This window comes from Pteropus medius, unplaced genomic scaffold (genome assembly GCF_902729225.1).
Source record: "Pteropus medius unplaced genomic scaffold, Ma_sr-lr_union100, whole genome shotgun sequence".
NCBI lineage: Eukaryota > Metazoa > Chordata > Mammalia > Chiroptera > Pteropodidae > Pteropus > Pteropus medius.
Window position 1 is genome coordinate 40275531 of NW_024340849.1, and position 23277 is coordinate 40298807.

The window sequence follows — 23277 nt, forward strand, 5'->3', positions numbered from 1 at the left end:
ATGTTCTACCTTGGCTTTTGGTCTTTTTTTTTTTGTTTTTTTAAATGACCTTATTTTGGTCCTTCTATATCCTCTAATCATGCTTTTCACTTGGAGGATTTAAAAGTATAGAGAAGCCTGTTTGTCAACTGATATGCCTGTATATACACACAGAGAAACATTTAAATTCTGTCTGGCCCCTCCCTCTACCGCCTTTGACCCACTCCTGCTCCTTGACTGCTACAGGTCCGGCCTCAATGCCATGACCCATCTGAAACTTGAAACACTTGCCTTCTCCTCTCCTGGTGCCATGTATGCTATGGTCTCCTCCATGCTTGGGACGTGGTCCCGAGGCCAAGATGCCCTCATACCTACTGGCACTTCTGCAGGGCCTGCCTTCTCTGTCTCCAGCAAAGGAAAGGATTCAGAGGTGGGTTTTTATAAATTCTGCTCCATTTGATACAGTTTGTTGCATATTTTCACACTCATTCAAGGCAAAGCAGGAATTAGAAGAAATGAAATTTACATTAGTACAATTTAGTCGTCTTCAGAGCCTAGGGTAAGATTAGGGATGGTGGACACCCGGGGTAGAAGGAGGCCCACGGAGACTTCTGTGCCCCTAGGAGCTCTGAGAGGGTCTGTGACGTGCTTCTATTCTTTGTTGCTGCCTTTAGAGAACTCAGGTCACATCAGACGGCACATGGGAATCCTCAAACTTTTAGGAGATGGTTATCCCACAAAGGCCTCTGTCGTGTTGCACTTGAACTTCCCGTGTATAGGAGAGTCATAAACTCGTGGTTCATAATCATGCTCTAGCCCAACTGGGTCAGGGGCATGGATGGCGTTATCCTGAAGGGAGCTCCCCGGCCCTTGTCAGACATATGGCCGGGGTGAAATCTGAACATGCCTGAGGTCGTCTGGGCTTCCTTCTTCTGCATAGTAGCATTTAAAGAGAACGTTGCGGCCACAAGTATCATACTGTGTGGTTTTATGAGCCTGATGTTTTGTTTTGTTTTTCACAGAAATGAAAAAAAAAAAATTTACTCTATGAAAAGAAAAAAGAAAAACTCCATAGCATGTAGAGTCCAAACCACAATTTCCCTACATAGAAATATACAACTGGTACCAGGAACCTCAGTGTGAGGCGTGTCTAGGACATAAGGTCGTTAAGGAAGAAACTGTAGGGAGTCAGGCAAGAGGTGAAAAACAGAACAGCAAGAGTCTGGAGGTTTCTGAGTACTAACTTATACTCTGGAGATGTCCCATCCAGCCACTTCCATTCGCTTTCATGCTCCAAGTCCGTCAGGCCAATCCAGTGGCTATCTCTCCCTACCATCTGCTTTTTTATCCATTGCTGGAAAATAAACCACAGACGGTGCATTATTATTTCTTGGAACAGATGTCTGGTGGGCTTCCCCACTGCCCCCCGCATTTACAAAAACAGGACAATTAAAAGAGGATATTTGTCAGAACATGGACACTGCTATTGCTGTGTTCTTTTTTTATGTACTTGTTTTCTTTTGTACTGTTTTGGGGGCTTTGACATTTTTTCCTCTTACAAACTTACAAGTGATATTTCAATGATGCTCTACCTCCTTGAAATTACCCAGACCACTCAATGAACTCCACTAGGCTCCATCCCCTCCTATCGCCTGTCCTCCCCATGTTCTAATGATAGTAACAGCCATGGCATAACTGAGCTCTTCCTCTGGACCAGGTGCCATGGCCAGTGTGTTACATGTAGCGTCCTTAAGCCTTACAACAACCTATGTAATAAAGATGATAAGTGGCTGAGCTGGGTTGGACACAGCTCTGTGTATTCTAAAGTGCAGGTACCTACCTGATTGTACGCTCACTCCCAGTCAGTTACTGTGGGAAGCATCTGTTTTTAGGATTGTGTTTGCTGGAGATACTTAGGGAGAAGGAAGGAGGCCACTGGAACAGTGTGGCACCAAATAAAGAGCACTGGCATTGTTGCTAGATGGACTTCACTTTCAGCCTCAGCTCTGCATTTACTTGCTGTCCCGTGAATAAATCATTAAAACTTTCCAGGGCCTCAGTTTTCTTAATTAGTAAAACAGGGATAATAATACCCATTGGTTCTAGGGTTGTTGTGAGGTTTAATGGAGAAAATGCCTCATAAGGTGCCTGGCACACAGGAAGTGCCTAGTGAGTGGTCACCATTGTTATTGTGTACGGGCTGTCCCCATGGCCGCCTCTGCTCTTCCTGACTCTGCTGAGGCCACATGTCTGATCTCCCACTCCACCCCTGCAGAGGCACTCCACTCATGCCTCTTTACTTCTCTCTGCAGGTGCCTGGTGCCAGCCTGCAGCTTCCAAGTTACTGCTCTCTTGACAGCCACTGGGAGGAGCCACACCTCTCCAGGGAATATCTTCCAAGTGGAAGCAAGAGGACATAATTCCCATGCCAGGAATGCTTGTCTCTGTATAAAGCCCAAATCTCCATAATGTAGCTTTCTGTGTTTATGTGACCATGAATTCTTGATGTCTTTGACTCCCCAGTAAGCATGCAATTTCCAGATGTAAACTATCCTTAAATTATAGTTTTCCCCAACTCTAAGTATGCTGCAGACATACCTGTTCTTCTCTCGTGTTTATGAAAACGAGATGTGAAGACTTGTCTTCACAGAAAAGTTTTGCATCCTCAAAAATTTCTTTCTTAACCGAAAAATAGTAGCATTTGTCTGTGAAGTTCTTCCAGTGAGGCGGGCAGCCTAGGAATGCAAAGGTTTATAATATTGATCAAAAATAAAACAAAACACGAAAAGCACTATGCTTTTCCTCAGCTGTTTTTAAGAGGCCACAGCTATGGCCCTGCTTCCCTTGCAGGCCAGGAGCGGCCCCAGTACCCGTGTGCAGAGCCCACGACTGACGTTCACGGACATGCTGGGGGCAAAGACCAGTACCAGGACGTGGACTGCAGAGTACATAGTAGTGAAAACTACATAATCTGGAAAATAGCTGCACTGGGTCTTTGTTCCTGTGTCTGGATTAGTCTTTACAATGACAGAGATAACAGAAACGACAACCAAAGGCAGCGCACAGATGTGCAACATCAGTCTGGAATCACATGGAACCTACGGACTAGATGGGGAAACCCACAACCATATTGGGCTCACAGAACAGCAAAAATGACCCGAATAGTACTGAAGGAAATCAAATAGAACCGGGTCAAAGAGAGAAATAGGCTTGGTTGCAAACCTTTGGTTTTACCAAAGGTTTAATTATAAAAGGACTGGAAATCACCATAATACCTTCTCAGAAAAGAAATGAAATCTGACCTTCAGGAACAAAGTTCCACCTGCATGTTAACTGAGGGAGGCCTAACCTCAGTAAGGGCATAAAGTGAGGGCAAGACAGGTCGGGGGTGGCTAGCTTTGGACTTTCTTGAAGGAAATGTCTGCGGACACATTTGTCCCCGAGGGCCTGACTCAGCTAAATAAACAAGTGCTAGAGAACCTGACCATGTTTAGAGAAACGTGCCTGAGTGACATGGCCTGAGAGCAAGAGGGGCCTTGTACCTGCCCCCACATGATGTCTTTACTGCCAAATATAATGGGTATGGGAGGAGCCTGGGGCTGTACACTGGGGGCTGGACCATCAGCACATACACCTCCCCTGTCCCCTGATGCAAGGGAGGGAGAGATCAGACTTACCATTGGCCTCTGGTGCTGTGGTTGGCTCATTCTGCAGGGCCAGGGGTACTGCTGCTCCCGATGGGCCTGGGGGACCAGGGGGACCCTTGGGGCCTGGCATGCCTGGTACCCCAGGCAAGCCTGGCAGCCCCCGTGGTCCAGGCACCCCGGGCTCCCCAACAGTGCCTTGCAGTCCCTGGAAGCCAGGAGGGCCCTGGGGGCCGGGGAGTCCATCCTTGCCTGGTGGGCCTGGTGGGCCTGGGTCCCCATTGGGTCCCTGAGGGCCAGGTTTCCCCGGGGACCCACGGGAGCCTTTGGGGCCCTGTGAGCCTTTGGAGCCTTTGCTGCCACGCTCTCCAGGGGGACCGACTGGCCCTATTGGACCCCTCTCACCAGCAGGGCCAGGTGGACCAGGCTCCCCCTTCTCTCCTTTCTGTCCCTTGTTGCCAGTGGGACCAGGGGGGCCCTGCTGTCCTCTGTCACCTTTCGGACCCCTAGGGCCAGGAGGACCTAAAACATAAAAAAAATATATAAATGGCATAAAGATGAAATCCATTGTGATAGTGAAGAATTCATCTTATAAAATCTCCAATTTAAAAAAAATCTAGACATACAAAATACATACATGGAGTGCTTACTGTTTACCACACTAGTGTTTGATGGTATTTTTCTTTTTAACAAAAGGTTTCTTTACTAAGCTCACCCTTCTTACTCTAAGCACTTTGAATAGGTCTTCATGGCACACAACTTTCTAGTGTCCACTGATATTTCAGGGGAAAGGACAACTTCATGTTGGTACTGGTGACTCACACCATTAAATTGGGTTCTCTTAGTCAACTGGGATCATCTGTCACTAGCAGAAAACTGCAGGTTAGGTTCAGGATTCCCTCCTACTTATTTCCTCTTTCTTTTTCACTGATTTGACGAATAGTTATTAAAGACCTGTTATATCACAAGCACTGTGTAAGGTGTTATGGGATAAAGAATTGAATTAGACAAAACAACAACAACAACAACACAAATGCTATCAAGTGTTGAGAGGCATTGTCCTTGTTCCCTCGCCACACCAGAGAGGCCTCTTCTTCTCTGTCACACCCCATCTGGTGCTCCTGTCCCCTCCACCAGCACTGTGGGGACACTGCTATCCTTCAGGCTGGGTCTTGCTCATTGTGGACCAGCTCAGAAGTACAGAAGGTCTTTGTGCAAAAGTGCTCTCCGGCCTAGGGCTGGGAGGATCAGTTTTGTTTTTTTCTAGTTGGTCTAATAATGCAAATAGGGAAAGTGGGCTAGAGGGAAAAATAGGTGGACAATCAGATTGGCAGGGGAGGAAAAAAAGACACCATTTTCCACTAAGGGAAGGAAAAAACAGTTCTCCTTAAAAAAGACAGGGGTAGGGAGGAAAGTACCTGCTCATCCCTTCTGTTCCTACAAAGCAGCTCACAGAACATAGGACTGCCTGTTTTCTTTAAGTTCTCAGGGCTTACGGGGCACATTACACAAATAAACCACAACTAGGATCTGTATAGTGAGCGACAGTTTTCAAGGTGCTTTCAAGGTACCTGATCTTTGTCTATGACATATTCCCATAGCACATTTGAGGACATACAGGTCCATCCCCCAACCAGCTGGGCTGGGAACAGAACTGTGGAGCAGCTCTTCCCACCTCTGTAGGGAGATTTCTCTGCCTCACTCCCACCCTAGGCTCTGACTGTATCCACCCTAGACCCTGATGTGCCCTAGGACATCACTGTATCCTCATGCTATCCATACGCCCTGGTCCACCCACTCATCCTGCTTTCCCTTAGCAGGTATCTAGGCTTGGACTCAGCTTTCTTTCTTTAAGGCTATGTCACTCAAGGAGTTACTGCCTAGACCCTCTGCAGAGCTGTAGGAGTTTATGCTAATGGCTAGCACTAGCTTCAATGAGTTCCTTCTAGGGTTTTTTTTGTTTCAGAAGTGGGAGACTTTAGGAGACTTCAGGATGAAGCACCCTCTCCTTGAACCTGACTCATTGGCTTCTCCTTTTGGCTCCACCTTGTTATCAGCTATGCTGGGCTCTGGGTTCTTATTTCTATCTGACAGTCAGATGGTCCATTTTCTTTGGGGTGTTCTGCCAGCACCTCCAGCTTGGCATGTCTAAAATGACTGTATGGTCTCTTTGCTGTTTAAGACCTCCTTCTATCATTCTTTATCCCACCATATCATCACAACCGTCTCTTCCTTTCTGTTACTTGTCACGACCCTAGCTGGGTGTTCTCCCGCCCTCCATCCCTCCTGTCTTCTGGTAGATTTTTATGGTAACCTCTCAACTGCTCTTCTTACCTCTAATTCCTGTTCATTCGTTCCATTCTGCATTTTCCCCACATTTGTCTTCCTTATACACAACTCTGATCTCCACTTGCTCCAGAATATTCAGCCCTTAATTTATCATCTGATATTAAGGCTTTCATGACCTGGTCTCATTATTTATTCCATCCTCCCATGGACTTTCACAAATCTCTTTTCTCAGACTTTCCTCTGCCTATATTTATCTGGAAAATCCCTGTTTGCCACCATGTCATCCCCTCAGGTCACTACAGATGGAAGTTCTTCCTTCTTCTCTAATCTTTTAGTTCTTATTTGTTCTTCGAGGACACTTCCCCGTCTAGCAGCTAGCAGTGTCTGATGCATAGTTGTTATTCAGTGAGTATTTATCAAATCAATGTGCATCATAGGTCAAAAGGCCTAGTGTGCTAATGTCAATATTTTGGGCCCCAAGAGAGACCAGAAGGGAGAAATTTTGGGGGAACGGTGATCTGGTACCCTTCACCTTATTCTAAGAAGTACAGCTTCACTGGATCTGCATACCAGTTTGATCCTGGCTGCCACTATGGAATGACCACGGGGAGATCTTTCTTTTCTGACTCTACACACACGTGAAAATTGACCCAGTGGCCTTCTCATCAGTGATCTGAGTTTTATCCTGTTTAACCTGAGAAGGCTTATAAAATAGCCTACGCTATTTAGCAAAGATTAGGAAGGTGAGTTTTCAGTGCCAAATTTTTTTCCTTTAAAAAACTAACTTAGTTCCTTTGTGTAGTTGAGAAATAGTGTCCTAGAGATTAATAGTGGGGAAGGTGGCACGTGTTTCCTTATAATGGATGTAGCAACAGTGAAACAATACTGAAAATAGGCCAAAACAAAACAAAACTTCTAATTTATTTGGAATAACAACAAAAATAAGTAACTTCTGAACTATTTGTGTTTCATGTTCTATATTTAGTCTTAAGAAATCCAAATAATGGAAAAGGTCTGTGGGCAAACTCAAGTGCTTTAGAAGTTTTTTATCCTTAATGTATGAATCTTGCCAATAATCAGTGTTTCTCAATCGCTCACATCTGGGATTGGTGTTGTACTTGTAAGTTGTGGGAAATGAGTTTACCTATGCCTGTGAAATAGAGACTGTTCAGGGGCTTGTCTCCCTGATTTGACAGACAGATGTGGCAGAGAGCTGTATTTCTTCCAGAACACCTTCCTATGGTTTCTGACAAATTCTAAAGACTTGAAACTAAGAAGAATGAGACTTACTTCTTTCCTCCCTCACCTGGTGTGACAGATTTTCATTAATCTTTGTTTCTGGGGAAGGGTAGTTTATGGTGTTCAGCTATTTCCCTCTGAACGTTAAGTGCTTCTTGAATGTCTCCCTTTGCTCCACATAGAAGCTGTAGCTTGGTTTAAGAACAGCATAAAACATGGATCCCAGTCAGCACAAAATACCAGCAGATGTTCATTGCCAGATCTCGGAGAAGGGACAAGATACTGGGAGAAGATGCAAGGTCTAAAGGTCTAAAATCGTTCTTGTGATGCATTTCTCAGCTGGTTCAGCATACAAACTGAAATGTTCATATGAAGCACTATAGGTTATCACAAATAGGTTATCTAAAATAAAGTTTAATATTTATGGCTGTGGATAAACTCCTGGCATTCACATGGTTATTGATGTCTTCATCCACAGCTGCCCCAGCCTTGGGAAAAAGCATCACAGCTAAGGCAAGAAGCCCGCACTCTGCCTTCAGATGCTGGGCTATATGTGAAAATGTACTCTAGGGTTCCATACATAAGGGAATTCAATCATTTATATACTTTACTCACTAAGACAATACTTTGCTCATTAAAACTTAAAAATTTGATATTTATTTCTTTTCAAAATTACCGAGAAAAAGAGTTAAAACCAGTTAAAGTCAGCAGTGGATCTCCATAAAAAGTAGATTATCAATGCTAGGGGTATATCTTTCATCTAGGACCTAGGATGCTAGTATCGCTTTATTAGCATCTGGATAATTACAGGCTTTTAGGTCTTACTTGACTCTTTTATTGGGTGGCTGTTGAAGTAAAAATAAAATGAAATAAAATGAAAGCCACCCTTAGTGTCTTAAAATTGAAAACACTGAGATAAATGATGGGAATATATATGAACTTGTGCAGTAACAACTTGAGTCCAGAGTTCAGAGAATGGTTATGCTACATGTGGAGGCATATGTGATGTCCCATACAGAAGTGCATTTGAAATTTGCTTTCACGGCCAAGTGGGTGGCTCCCTGGCTCGGGATCTGAAAAGCTAGGATATCCGTGTTGCTGGTAAAGCAATCATAAGCTCCAGAAATGCCCAAATATGAACTCCAAGCAGCCTATGTATGTACTACCAGCAAAACCTCCTCGTGTTCCCCAGACTCCAGAGCTGGGAGCCTTGAACACCCGATTCCTCTAAACAAGCAGTTCAAAGAGGACGGAAGACTTTAAATAACTGTGCTGTTTCTGCTTTGGCAACCAAACTGCAGGCCTTGAGAAGGGCCCAGCCCCATGTCCTACACCTGAGATAAGTTTCCAATTTGTTTTCCAACAAAACTGCTGGTGCTTAACGGAAAGTAGAGAAACCACTTTAACTCTTACTGTCATTCAAAATTTTGGAGATTTGATTTTAGAACCATGAGTTGTAAGGTTGGAAGAACAGAGAAAAATAGTAATATAATCTGATATATTTTTTCTTCTCATTTAAAAATCTACTTTTAATATAATTAATCAAACATTTATTAAACACCTACAATATGAAAACATCATTCTGCTTTACTAAGGAGAAAAGGAAGGTACAAATTAAAGGTACATTTAATAGATATTATAGGGAAATCCTGTCGAAGAATAATTTGATTCTCAACCTCATGTTTAAGATAGGCTTCTAGAAAGCCATGGAAGCTCTTTATCATAAGAGTAAGGTATACTTAAACCACTGTTTCTCACCAACTGGCCAGAGTCTGCTTCCATGCCTTGAGAATGCCTGCTCTCTAGGATCCCCACACAAGCAGTCTTGTTTGAGGACATGTATCAAGAGTGGGTGAGGCCAACAATGAGAAAAACTGAGGCTTCCTGGCTGATCCACTTTGCTTTGTCCCCGTCCTGCTTTATTACCTGTCTTTTCATCCTTCCTTTGCATCTCTCAAGGTCCAGCTCAAATGGCAATCCCTTACTGATGCCTTAACCAATTGCTGTCCTGAACATAAACTCTCTCACATTTCAACCTTCCTGAATGTGACATCTCTTCTCGTGAGCCACGACAGGGCAGTAGGGTGCCATTTGCATGGGTTTGGGATCTAGACAGACTTGAGTTTAGCACTGTCTGCCATTTACTAGCTGCTTGACCTTGGATAAGTTACTCAGGGTCTCTGTGCCTCAGTTCCTTCTCCTGCAATGGAGAGTGCTGGTAATTCCCACCTTAAAGAGATGTAACAATGAAAGCTCAGCACTGTGACTGGTATACTGCAGACACTCAGTAAGCGTAGATGAAAAAATGATTGAAAGCTACCTGTTGGCAGCACCTGAGATAGATTCCTTTTCAAGGATGGGCACCAGAAAGCCAGCGGAAGTACTCTGGGACCCAAATCAGTCTTAACCCTGTCAGTACAATTTTATTTCTTGTACACATGAAACTGTTGTTTTCCACTGTGATGTACTGGCTGGAGCTAGAGCAAAAGGGAAATCTTGATAGGAACTGAATTCGGGTATGAATATTACCTAACTCCCTACCAGGCACTGTACTAAGTGCTTTATGTACATTATCTTATTAATTCCTCATAACTCTAACAGGTAGGTGCAGATGGGGATAGAGGCACAGAGAGGAGGAGGAACTTGGTACCCAGATCCAAGTCTATCCAATTCCAGAGCTCCCCTGTTCTCACCCACCAAATCTCATGCCTCTCTCAGAATGACTGCATTTGGAGGATGCAACTTACACTCTGCATACCTTGCAGAGGAATAGCTCAAAACGTGAGGTGAACTTCCCACCTAAGAGTGTGCATGAGGGATGAAGTCCTCTGTGTACATAATCAGTATAAAAGTCTTTACATTATTTGGAACAAAAAAAGGTAAGGCTTTTTTTTTTTTTTTAACAAGGTTTCTGATTTACAGATGTAGAGATAATTGTTGTTGGGATATAATACATGATTTAATATTTATTTTCACATCATTTGCTTCAGTGTGATTGGTCAGCTTCAGCTTTCACTTCTTAACAAGGCAAACATCTCATATGCCTGAACTGTACTGTGAGCATTAGGGTTCTATAAGTGCAAGTCACCAAGAATTTCCAGAAAGTATCAGAGTATTCTGAATCTTGCAGAGGCAAACCCAACATAAGCCAATGTTAATCCAATCCTGCTCCATCCTGCTTGATCCCATTCTTTCCTCATCCCCAGGGACAAGATCTGCTTAGAGAGAAAAAGGAAAGGCCCTCGAGATGAAGTGTGGAAGGAAACTCTTGCATTCAGAAACAGTTCCTTCTCCAGTCTCTTTGGCATTTCTGTTCTGGAGGAAGTTGAACAGCTTGAGTTGAAAGCAGGTAGCTTGGTTGGCTTGAGAAGTACTCAGGTCAACTCACAGAAAGTGCAGGTAATGATAAGACCAAGAATAAATGTAATATGGGAAAGCATATGTGAAAAAGAGAATATTCGGAAACCAAGCTCTGAGGCATTTCAGAACATTTAGTCAGAAACCTCATTCTAATAGACATCTCCCACTTAATGTGCTTGAATGGGCCTCCTTTTTTTTGCACCTCCCTGGTCTGTACCACCATCCACCTCCGGAGGCAGCCTGTTCTCTCTTTCTCTCAGTCCCTACAGCCAATCCAGCCTTGTCCAGCCATACAAACCAGCCCTTGACCCTATATTCAGTTTCTGTCCACCTCACCTCCACCTCTACAACACACAAGTGCCTCTTGGCTGTTCCTTTGGGCTTGGGACACTGGATAGGAAATTCTAGGGTCCTGGGCACCAAATAGGGTCAAGAATGGGTTGTCATGGGCTCTCAGTACTCACATTCCTTTGAGCCTGTGGATTCCTTTGCTCGGCAGGACATGGCCAGAGGAGGCTGGTCAGAGCCTTCCACAGCTGGGCCCTGTTGTCTGGGAAAGGGCAGGCTGCCCTTGAGTCTGCCTCCAAGACTCTGCCTGAATGAGACTTACTTCTTTCCTCTCCACTTCTACCATCCCATTCTAAGTCACCCACAATTGGTCCATAGCTTCTCACTGGACCCCTGCCTCCATACTCACTGCACTATAATGTACTTTCTCCCCAGCCCCTCAACATCCTTTTAAAAATATGAATCAGGTCATATCACCTTACTTAAAACCTCTTCCTCACACTTAGAATGAAATCCCAACTCCCTACCTCACAGACATCCGCAGGGGCAGCTGGGAGCAAGGAGGAGGGGTTTGCACTTCCAGGGAGTATCAACGGGGTCAGCAGCATGGGCTTTGGCATCACAGTCCGGGCTCAGATCCTGTTTAGCTACCTATCATTTCTTAAGTTTCAGCAAGTTCCTTGAACCTCTCTAAGCCTTAGTTTCCTCATCTATAAACTGGTGATGGTTTTATAAGTACTTGCCTTATAGAGCAGTGGTCAGGATCCACTGGGATGGTTTGTGAAAAGCATTCAGTACTCATACTCCATGTTAGTTGATAAAAATAATCAGAACAATGAAAACGTTAACTAATTTAAAGCCAGGATCTGAATCTTCAACCATGAGCTTTTCATACACATCTTTAGTTGATAAGCTATGCTGTATGTAAACTAAATATGTCAAAAGTTTCCTTTTATAAGAGACATTAACAATTAAACCAATAGGATAATAAAACTATGAAATTCATAGCTAGAAACTCTCCTAAATATCATGATAGGATTATCTAAGGTATTATTATTCCAAGAGACATTTAGGAAACTTATTTTATGAGGTTGCAGATCTGCCCTCATTCTGAATTTAGGCTGAGAAAAAATAGGAAAAAGATCGAACAGGGTAGGACTTTTTCATCATTTGAAAGCCCATCCCTTATTCAGAGTATGACTTGTACTGATATCTCTGACTTGGAGCTGTCCAGCCCCTCTAGAGTTTGGGCACCCCTACTGTTCAGGGAAGCCATTATATTTTCAGGCAACACCAATTTTTGTAAGATCATACAAAATTAAAATTTATATTTAATGAATATATAGTTTTTGTTTTATCCTCTGAAGCTCCTCAGATGTTATTTAAAATCTCTTCCACATGATAGCCTTTTTTTAAATTTATTTTTTTTATTATGGTGACATTGGTTAATGAAATCCAGTAAGTTTCAGGTATATAATTTAGCAGTAAGGCATGCATGTATGTATGTGTGGTATGTATGTATGTATGTGTGTGTGTGTGTGTGTGTGTGTGTGTGTGTGTGCATTGTGTATTCACTGCCATGATAGCCTTTTAAAGAGTTGTAGACAGTTGCCTTGTTCTCCACTAAGCAGTCTCTCCTCTAAGTTCTCAAGTCATTCAATCCTTCCTCACAGCACATGGTTTCTGGAGTTGTCTTGCCATACTGAAATTTCACCTCCCTCGTTCTGGGTATTACATTTTTATTAATATAGTCAAAGATCACATTAGCTTCCTTGGTAGACACATTTAGTTGCTCACTGTCAACTAAAACCTCCATGCTTTTTATGCATACTTCCTCTAAGCCATGCCCACCATTAACATTTGTGTTTGGTCTTTTTCATTCACAAACGGGACTTTATACATATATTCCCTATCTATTTCATTTTGTTGGCATTGTTTCACTGTTTCAGCCTCTCTAGATCATTTTGAATTATGATTACATCATACATTAGTATATAGTTTCATGTCACACAGGTCATTCATATCCTCATGCTAGTCATTGACAAAGCTGTTGACCAGGGCCCTGCCATCTACCACTCAGACCTGCCTCCAGGCTCACAGGGGGCTCATTAACTACCACTATTTATACTCAGTCATTCAACCTGTGTGGCAGACACACCCCAGGTCGATCCCCAATGACTCATACCCTTGTATAATCCCTTCCCCTTGAGCGTGGAACCTGTGATTTGCTTCTAACCAATAGAATAAAGAAAAGGTTATGGGATGTTACTCCCTTGACTAGGTTATGTTATATAAGACTCTGTCTTATCAGACTGGAGGGAGACAGACTCTGTTGCTGTCTTTGAAGAAGCTTCAGTGTTTTGAGATGGCAAGGGACTGTGGGTGGCCTCTAGATGCTAAGAGCGGTTTCCGGCTGACAGCTACAAAGAAAATGGGAACCTCAGTCTTACAGTCCCAAGGAGATAGAGAAATGGATATTTTCCTCATTCAAGCCTCTGATGTAACCATAGCCCCTCTATGAGACTGTAGCCTGGTGAGACCCTAAGCAAAGGACCCACCTAGGCCATGCCCAGACGCCTAACCCACAGAAACTGAGATAATAAATGAGTGTTACAAGCTATTGAGTTTGCAGTAATTTGCTATGCAGCACAGAAAACTAATACCACCAAAAAACCCATATATCTATTTCTCTATCTTGTTAAGGCTGTCACTGTCAAAAGCCTTGGTGAAATCCAGACACGTTATTTTTCATTCTACTAATTTAAACAATCTAATAACTTTTAATGTGAGGAAATGTTAGATTCACCTGCCTTCTTCTTAGAAAACTCATTCTGATGATTGCTGCTTCCCTGAAAGCTGACTAATTATCCTTTTAATAATCTCTTCTCAAATCTTTCTTGGGTTGGCCAACCATTCATGCTCATGACACTTGAAAATAGAAATCTCTTAGTGGTAACTCCATAACCTAAAAGAATAAATCTTGCTTCCAAAGGAGCCCAATTGACAATGGCATCTAAATATCTAGGCACTGAGGAAATCCAAATTAACCCATCTTTCATTCACCAAATATTGAATGAAGGGCCTTTAAACAGTGTCCACAAATTCTTAGTTATACATCTTTTCAAGACATGGAGCTTAATTCCCCACCCCCTTGAGTGTAGGTTGGGCTTAGTCACTCATTTCTAGAAACAGAATAATGTAGGAGTGATGGCATATGACTTCTGAGGCTAGATTACAAAAGGCACTGTGGCTTTTTTCTTGTTCTTTCTCTTGGATCACTGGCTCTGGAGGCAGCCAGCTGCCATGTTGTGAGGACACTCAAGCAATTTCACATGGTGAGGAGCCAAGGCTCCCTGCCAAGAGTCATGTCAATGAACCATCCTGGAAGCAGGTCCTCCAGTCCCAGTTAAGGCTTCAGATGACTACAGCCCTATATAATATCTTGACTGCAACCTCATTAGAGATACTGAGCTAGAACCATTCAGCTAAGCTGCTCCTGAATTGCTGACTTTCAGAAACTATGAAATAATAAATGTTCACTGTTTTAAATTGCCAAGTTTTAGGGTAATTTGTCATAGAGCAATAGATAATACAAACAAATTCAGAATTTTCACTCACCTTGTAGTATTGTAAAATTCTTGATGAGCTGACCATGCTTGGAGTCCACCAGCTTCATTTCCTCCATAATCACGGATAAGTTGGCTACTTCAGTGTCTAACCTTGACCTCATCATATCTTGTTGCATCCTGAGAGAAACAGAATCCAAACGGATATTGGCCAATGTGTTATTCAATGAGGTCAGATCATCTGTGTGTTTGGTCAGGGTATCTGTGCAAGTGGTCCTGACTTCATTCAGATTGCTGGTCAGCGTCCGCAGGTGGTGGGCTGTGTAACTGATATTGCTAATGATATTCACGATATCTGTCTCAAAGAGTTGGAAGCGTTCCTCCAGCTGGCTGAACTTGATGGCTGTTCTGTTCTCTGCATCCTTGTGTATATCCTGCAGGTCTTTCAGGTTCTGCTCGTTGGCTTGTGAGGCCGTGGTGATGTTGTCCATCTGACCTGTGAATGAGCTGAGCTGGCTGTTCATATCCTCTAGGGTATCGTTGTTGGCTTTGGCCAAGGCAGTGTTATTGGCAGCCAGCGTCTGCAAGCTCTGAACTTTCTCCTTCAGCCAATCAGTGTCCTTCTTGGCTTGAAGGAAAACCTGCTGCAGATTTTGGAAGTCGTTCTTGATTCGCTGGATAGCCTGGCTTGTGTCATCCACAGACCGCTGCAGGTTGGTGATGAGGTTCCTCTGCTGCACTTGGGTCAAGTTCAGATTGTTGAGGTTCATAATGACCACATTATGAGAATACATTTGGCTCTGCAGATTGCCCTGCAGCACACTGGTATCTTGTTGTAGATTTGTGACATAGCCATTATACGCCTGGAGGGTTTTGTTTACAGTAGTAATGAGGAAAGAGTTATTCTCCAAAGTTTCTTTCAGTTGACTTTGCCTGTCCACCAGTGCATCCCCACTTGCCTGTAACTTCTCCAGCGTATCTTTGTTCTTGCTGGTCTTTTCCATAATTTCACGAAGCTGTTGTCGAAGATCCAGAATGTCTGATCTGAAGGTAGAGAGTTCTGAGTTGGTGCTTATAGCTTTCTTCCCAGTTTGGTCCCCTGAAATAAGATATATTTGTTACTTAGATTGGTGATATGGAGAAGTATTCATGTGTGGTTAAAGATCCCAAAGAGATTTAACTGGTATGCACTATATTTTAGATATAAAATTTGTGGTATATGCAGACTGCTCTGCACTAATAAAATCCACATCTCTTAAAACTGGATGCTGGGGAATTGGAAAGGGTGCTGAGTACCAAAACTGACCAATCTGAATGAACATTTTTCTCAAATTGGGAAGGGATATTTACTTGATTCTAGAGCACTGAGCAGGGTGAAAAGAAAGGAATAAACTCTTTGTTTTTTGTTAAATTCACCCAAATTCCTTTTTAAAAAAATGAAAACAAAAATCAAAGGATAAAATAGGCTGGAATCTTTTATTTTTAAAATTAATTTCTATAATTCTTCTATGCAGTTTAAAATAATTTAAATATTAATTTACTAAGAATTTTATAAAAGAGTATTTAGTAAAAGTATGTGTGTGTGTGTGTGTGTGTGTGTGTGTGTGTGTGTGTGTGTGTGTGTGTTTATCAGGACTGATATTCAGATTTTATTTGGCACATAACTGTGGTTTCTCTTTTGGGGAGATTCAACTCCGAAATTGGGCCTTAACTTAAAAATGTAAAAGTCCTTGAGTTAAATCATCAGAAAGGATTCAACATACAATACAAACATTTAATGTCTTTTTGGGTAAATGGATGTTTACAACAACATATTCTAAAAAGCCATGGTCACTACGGCCATGCTGTGCTGAACATGCCTGATCCCGCCTGATCTTGGAAGCTAAACAGGGTTGGGCCTGGTTAGTACTTGGATGGGAGACCACCTAGGAATACCAGGTGCTGTAGGTATATTAAAAAAAAGCTGTGGTCATTTATACAAAGTAGATGATTCACTCCCATTCAGATTACCTAATTTTTTCAGGTCGCTTTCCACTGCTGTGAGCTTGTCATCATAGGTTTGGCGAGATGTCTCCATGCCACCTGTAACATTGTCCATTTTCTCTACAACTAAGATTTGGAAATCAATGCATTAATATACATATCTGCTGAAATTTTATTTTTCAGTTTCAACAAGAGATCATTTCATTATAGAATAAAGGAAACAGACTGAAACAAAGAATATAAATGAAATCAAATCCTGTGTGGGGAAAAGCATTCTTTTAGAAAAAATGAGTTATTTGTCTCAAAACCCACTGGCAGTTTACTTGTAAATGGTTTTTGTTGTTGTTGTTGTTGTTTTTAGTTTAAACAACAAACATTTCTCACAGTTCTGGAGGCTTGGAAGTTCAAGATCAAGGCATTTACTCTTTTGGTGTCTGTCTGGTGTGGGCCCATTTCTTGACTCATAGATAGCCATCTTCTCACTCTGTGCTCACATGGTCTTTTATAAAGACACTACTCTCATCCATGAGGGCTCTACCCTTATGACTACATCACCTCCCAAAGGCTGCTGTTCCTAATACCATCTCATTGGGTATTTCGACATATGAATTTTAGGATACACTCAGTCCATAGCACATACCAAGTATTTTCTGACAACAATGGAATGATATTAATAGCAGAAGGGAAATGAATATCCACAAACATGGGAAAGTTCAAGAACACAGTCTTCAACCACCACTGGGTCAAAGAAGAAATCAAAAGGAAAATTAGAAAAGGTCTTGAAACAAAAACAAAACACCAAAATGCATGAAATGTAGCAAAAGCAGCAGTAAGGGGATAGTTTATAGTAATAAATGCCTATATTAAAAAGGAAGAAAGACCTTAAGAAAACAACTTAACTGTGCACCTCAAGACACTAGAAAAAGGACAAGCTAAGCTCAATGTTAAAAGAAAAAAAGAAATAACACAGATTAGAGCTAAAATAAATGAAATAAAGCATAAATAAACAATAGCTAGAAATCCAAAAAAAGAATGGGTTTTCTGCAAAGACCAAGAAAATAGACCTTTAGCTAAGAAAAAAAGAGAAAAGACTCAAATAAACAACATCAGAAATAGAAGAAAAGTCATTACAACTGATTTCACAGAAATAAAAAGATTTTCAAAAACTATGTACAGTAATACAACAAAAAATTGGATAACCTAGAAGAAATGTATAAATTATTGGAAACATTCAACCTACTAAAACTGAATCATGAAGAAATAGAAAATCTGAATAGACTTATAGTATGGAAACTGAATCAGTAATCGAAAACTTCCCAATAGAGAAAAGCCCAGATCAAATGGCTTCACCGGTAAATTCCACCAAACATTTAAAGAAGAATTAATGCCAATTTTTTTGAAACAATTTCAAAAAATTGAAGAGGAGAAAACACTTTCAAACTCATTTTATGAGGCAAGCATTACTCTGATACTCAAGCTTGAAAAAGACACTATAAGAAACAAAAACTATGGGTTAATATATCTGATGAATATAGATGTAAAAATCATCAGCAAAATACTAGTAAACCAAATTCAACATTGCATAAAAAGGATCATACACCATGACGAAGTCATAATTGGAGATCATTCAACTGTACTGAAGATCTATTATACGCAGGATTCTGCATATGCTCTGGCGAGTTACACTATTCAGAAGCTGAGTCTGTGCCTTAATTGATTATTAGAATAAAATGTCTCCATGGACATTTTGCATAGGACCAAATTTTATGGACCTTTTAGTGTAGACCAATGTCTCTATGGATGTTTTGGATAGGACAAATGTCCTGCAAGCCATAATATAAGGGTTCTAGCACCTAGCAAGCCATCGATAAATCCTTCCTTTTCCACCTCCTTCCCTTGGTGTACTCATTTTAGTGTTATGGGCTTCAGTTATCCTAATAAATTAGGGGACGTGATCTCTGAGGCAACATTAAACTTTTTAATTCGTATGATTTTTAAATAAATTGAAACTTTTAATAACAATCTGTAGGTCTACGAGTCTACCGCTTTGTCTAAGATGAATCAAAAGTCTCTGCAGAAATTAAACCTAACCAAAACAGGGGAAGTATAGATTCGCTCATATTAAAAAGATCGCCTGGTCCAAATTCCTCACTGCTCAAGTCGCTGTGTTTACTGTCACTAAGGCTACAAGATTTTGTTTACACAAATTTTTTGTAAACTTGAGAATTATGTTTTTAATTCTTCTCTTGATTTAGTATTGCCTTGGATGTTTTAAAATTTGTTTGGAACTAATTTATAAATTTTTATGTATAATGAAAGTCCTCAATCTGTACTTTTTCCTATGTAGATATTCCCCAACTTAATGATTTTTCGACTCTACGATAGTGTAAAAATGATACCCATTCAGTAGAAACTGTGCTTCGATTTTGAATTTTGATCTTTCCTGGTTAGTGATGTGTGGTACAAGACTCTCTCGTGATGCTGAGCAGTGGCAATGAGCCACAGCTCCCAGTTAGCCATACGATCACAAGGATAAACAACTGATACTCTACAGTATATTCACTGGGTTAGATGATTATGCCCAACTGTAGGATAATGTAAGTGTTCTGAGCATGTTTAAGGTAGGCTAGGCTAAGCTATGATAGATTACGTGTATTAAGTGCATTTTCGACTTATGAAGGATTTATTGGTATGTAACCGATGGAGGAGCATCTGTATTAGTTTCCAAAGATGGAGTCATAACACTGTGATCATTTACAAAATTTCATCACTCATCATACTCTCTACTATTTCTGGCAGGTGGGACTCACTTATCAGAAGAGCCCATGGCAAAGGACACCTAGCTCAAGTCTATACACAAAGTCTCCATAGAATAGTGTTTGCCATTCTCCGTCATACGTCACACTACCGAGGCCTGAAAATCTGCTTCTCCTTAGTGACAAATGAGTCTATACTTTAACAGTTCCCAAGAAGATGCCTAAGTGGGTTTCCAAACAATAATTTAAAAAGAAGACTTTTTAAAAAACATTTTCTCAATTATACATGATAGGGAAAGTTAGTGATACAGTGTTAAATAAAAACTTCTGTTATAATTCATTCTCAGAAGGCGATAATTCTCTATGGTTATGAGTACACATTTATCTTTCTAAAATGTCTAATAAGAGTATATTTCTCCAAAAGTGGCTCCCTGAGATCCAACCTCCAGCAACTTGGAATGAAGTCTGACTGTCCTTTTTTGCTATCAACAGCTTTTTTAAATAATGACTTTATTTTTTTAAAGCCTTAATATGTTTTGTACATTAATCGTGAGCCAATGGGTCCAGTTTATTGTATTCATTAATTGCTCCACCCACACATGATTGTGTGAGAAGATTCTCCTGGTTTCTGTCAGGAAATAGAAGTATGGTCCCATGTGTCTGAATGACCTAAAGTGAACCAGCTCTGAAGTTCCCAGCACCTTCTCTGGAGAAGGACGGCATGCTCTCCCTCAAGCTTCTACAGTCTAACCATGATGAAGTGTGTGCACTGTACCAAATGCTCTTTCTCACCCAAGCCTTACCATGTGTTCTTCTTTCCACTTAGAATGTTCTTTCCTGGCCTCTTCACCAAGCTAAGACCTATCTACTATTCAAGACTCAGTTCATCATTTCTTGTGGTGAAATACATTTCTTTGCTGAAATACATTTTACAGAGTTCTCTTGGCAGGTTGTCCGTTTTTTATTGCAGGACTTCACTCTGTTGTCATGGCTTGTTTACTATAAGATACTTTAAGGCAGGGAAATTTGTATGCAGTTTTATTTCCAGCTCTTAGCTCAATGTGTGACACTTATCGGTGTTCAACACAAACTTATTTATTATGCCGTTTATTTAAATAAATGAGAACCTGCCTGCTGACTGCTGAAGCCGGTGAGAAATTGGTTGAGCTAGAGGTCAAGCAAACAAACTTACAAACCAACCAACCCAGGGGAGCCTCAGCACTGGAACGAGTATGGCGTCTAGTTGAATAATTGTTGTTTTTTAATGACTATAGAAACAGAGAGATATAGTTATGATAATCTGCACCTTAGAGTTGTTTGATGGGCATGTATACTCCTAATCCCTGGAAACTTGGAAGAATAAAATATTTCATCTGCATTTTAGCAAAGCTAAACTTTTAAAAATAAAATAGTTCATGTTTATAAGTTTAGGTTCATTTCTGATCCTGAAATCAAAACATATGCTTTTGTCTGCCCTCAAACCACATGCAAGATCTTAAGTCCCGACTTTTTTTCCTGGAAGCCAAAGAAACCTCTAAATATGCTGACAGGCAGTCGTTTTCTACCCTCTCGAATTTTTCTTCCATTTTAGTTAAAACAAACAAACAAACAAACAAACAAAAAACCAGAACAGTCATGGACAGATAATTCAGATTTGCATCGAATAAAAGGAATAAATATATTCATTAAAAAAAAACAACAAAAAACCTGTTAATTTTCTCTTTGGTGCAGCAAGGAAACTATTTGCCCACAAGTACTAATAAATTGGTTCCATGCACTGAGGCATGTGTCTGTGTTTAAAGCAGTATCTGGGTATAAAGTTGCAATCTGTAGGGTTGCAAAGCTGGCAGCTTGCTTCTTCATAAAAATACTATGCTGATGGAGATCCAGAATCTACATTTGCTGTAATAGTACACAGCATTTTCATTGGTTTTTACTGTTAACTTATTAGCACAAATTCTAAGGATGGCAGAGCCATCCTCTCTTACTCTAGAAACTCCCAGTCTATACATATAGACCTCAGTTTGTAGATTGTTCTCATAAGAGGAAAATAAACATGAAACACAGAAGAGTTACTACAAGTCTGGTTTTTCACAGGCTCCCCTTTTCTAGAAATTGTTTCTTGACTGAATATTTTTCTTCAGAATATCAGTACTTTTGGTGTTATGCATGAAGAGTTGTCCCTCTTCAAGTACTCAAAGCCTAATTCTCTAGGATAATCTGACAATAATACCTTTTCTATCATTGGTATAATTCCTTGGTCTGGGCCACCAACTTGTTCCTTCCTTGATTCCACCCATCTTTTAAGGTCCACTCTAAATGTCATCACCCCATCATGCTAAGCCTTCCCTGGTGATTTGATTCTATACCCTACCACTGAACTGTTATCTGAATAGCAATAATAACAGCCTCTATTTATTGAGTGCCTACTCTTTAAAAGATGCACTGTACCATAGCTGCAGTTAATCCTTACAACTCTTATTTTACAGATGAAGAAATTGAGGCTCAGAGATGTTCAGTAACTTTCCCAGAATCACATAGCTTATAAGTGACTAAGTGGGATACCAGGCCAGGAGATCTAACTCTACAATCCATGCTTTCTCCATAAGTCCACATTGCCTCTCATTTACTCTTTCTTTTTCCTAAATATGGTTTTCTCCAATAAAAATCCCTTGAGGGGAAGGATTATGTCTTCTTCATATTCTCTTTACAGTCATCATTCTCAGATGTTTACTAAGCATCTGCCATGTACATGACATAGTGCTAGACACTGAGGACATAAGAGACATAGCTCATAGCTCAGTCTTTGAGGACAGGGAACAAGAGCAGAACACAGAGATTCTGCCTGGTGCTCACGAGTGTCTGTACCAGACGGACTGTAGTACTCAGGGGGTAACACACCACCTCATTGGTAGCTGAGACTTCTCAGTAATATCAACTACATTCCCCTGGAATGCAATAAAGACATTTCTACTTTGAATATTATTTCAGTTTTCATTACAAAAATACCAAAGATCTGGTTGTGGAATGCAATCCTAGATTCCGATAACAACCACGCAGTATGATTTGATGCACGTTTTGAAAGTCTACTTTGTCATTGCTACTTTGGCAGAGCTTAACAGGAAGGTAAGTATTCTATGACTAGGAATGTTACGTTAAAGGAGATTTTTATTGAGAAAGATTCAGACTACCATAAATGCGTACAGGGCAGGACAACTGAGTAGGATTTCCCTGTACAGGGAATATTATGGGGGAAACATGACCCATTGAACTAAGGAGATGGCTTCTGCCCTAGAAGCTCCATTGACTGATGATAAAAGCCCAGGGCACAAGATGAAACAAGCTGTAACTGTCCAAGAAGTAACTTTCTGTAAAGCAGATGATGAGCCTCATGATCACAGCCATTGTACTGACCTATCTGGGTGACTCAGCAGTCCTCTGAATTGTTCAGCAGACCCTCTAGAAGGAACTTAAGTCATATCCTAACTTGTAGCTACATAAGTGACATAAAAGGAGAAGTAAGGAACGATTTGAAGAAAACAGTATGAAGTTGCCTTTGCTGACTCCAGTAAATAAAGAAGTTTCTGTTTTATTTCTTTCAACTTCCCCTTCAGAGAAACATCTTTCACTGAATATTTTTCTTTCTTTCCTTTTTTAATGGAGAGAGTTTCTCTAGACTTCAAAAGGAGATGTGTAAAGTGAAAAGTGAGGCTTATCTTTCTGCCTCTTATAATGTGGGGTCACCAGCATCTTATCAGCAAGAAAGAGGGCTCACTGTATAAGAGAAAACACATCTGGAAAATATCAACATTTTAGTTCATTAAGGCTGTGTTTGGAAACCCAAACTGCATGTTGTATTATCTTATTTTCATTCAGTAGAGGCCTGAGAGATGGGCGCCTTGAAGGAAGGAAAAGATGGGCAAGACGGTCATCCTGCCTTCACTTATCTTGCTTCAATCTCTTCTCTCCTTCATCTTGGTCAGATCACATCCCCAGAGCAAGCCAAGCGATCTCCAGGATTTGGGGTTTCTAGGTAGGACTTTGAGTTGCAGCAATCCCCTAAGTGCAGATTAGCTTAGAGGTCCCTGGACATGGACTGACTGCCTTTACAGAAGTCAGCTCAAATCTACAATTCACCCATCCTCTCAATAATTCATTCAGCAAATTTAAGTA

The 23277-nt window shown here is 41.0% G+C and overlaps 2 protein-coding genes and 1 pseudogene across 11 annotated transcripts in view; 2 read left to right on the forward strand and 1 right to left on the reverse strand.

The window, feature by feature from the left end:
• LOC120587867 (uncharacterized) overlaps positions 1-2560 on the forward strand; it is a 62467-nt gene extending 59907 nt beyond the window's left edge. For 7 of the 10 annotated variants that reach the window (XM_039844946.1, XM_039844948.1, XM_039844947.1 and 4 more), the window contains 2 exons: positions 226-409; positions 2292-2560. In XM_039844946.1, coding sequence (XP_039700880.1) covers positions 226-409; positions 2292-2399 — 292 coding nt within the window. In that variant the 3' untranslated portion in view covers positions 2400-2560. Of the gene's footprint in view, positions 1-225; positions 410-2291 lie in introns of those variants that run through there. The other 3 variants (XM_039844959.1, XM_039844949.1, XM_039844954.1) reach the window with 1 other exon arrangement.
• The window catches only part of COLEC12 (collectin subfamily member 12), a 173671-nt gene that overhangs the window by 13928 nt on the left and 136466 nt on the right, over positions 1-23277 (reverse strand). Inside the window, exons 4-8 of the mRNA XM_039844938.1 lie at positions 16376-16474; positions 14418-15464; positions 3657-4145; positions 2578-2714; positions 1224-1333 (exon numbers count right to left, since the gene is read on the reverse strand). Of these exons, the coding sequence (XP_039700872.1) occupies positions 1224-1333; positions 2578-2714; positions 3657-4145; positions 14418-15464; positions 16376-16474 (1882 nt within the window). The remainder of the gene's footprint in view (positions 1-1223; positions 1334-2577; positions 2715-3656; positions 4146-14417; positions 15465-16375; positions 16475-23277) is intronic.
• On the forward strand, positions 16197-16315 carry LOC120590243 (uncharacterized; annotated as a pseudogene).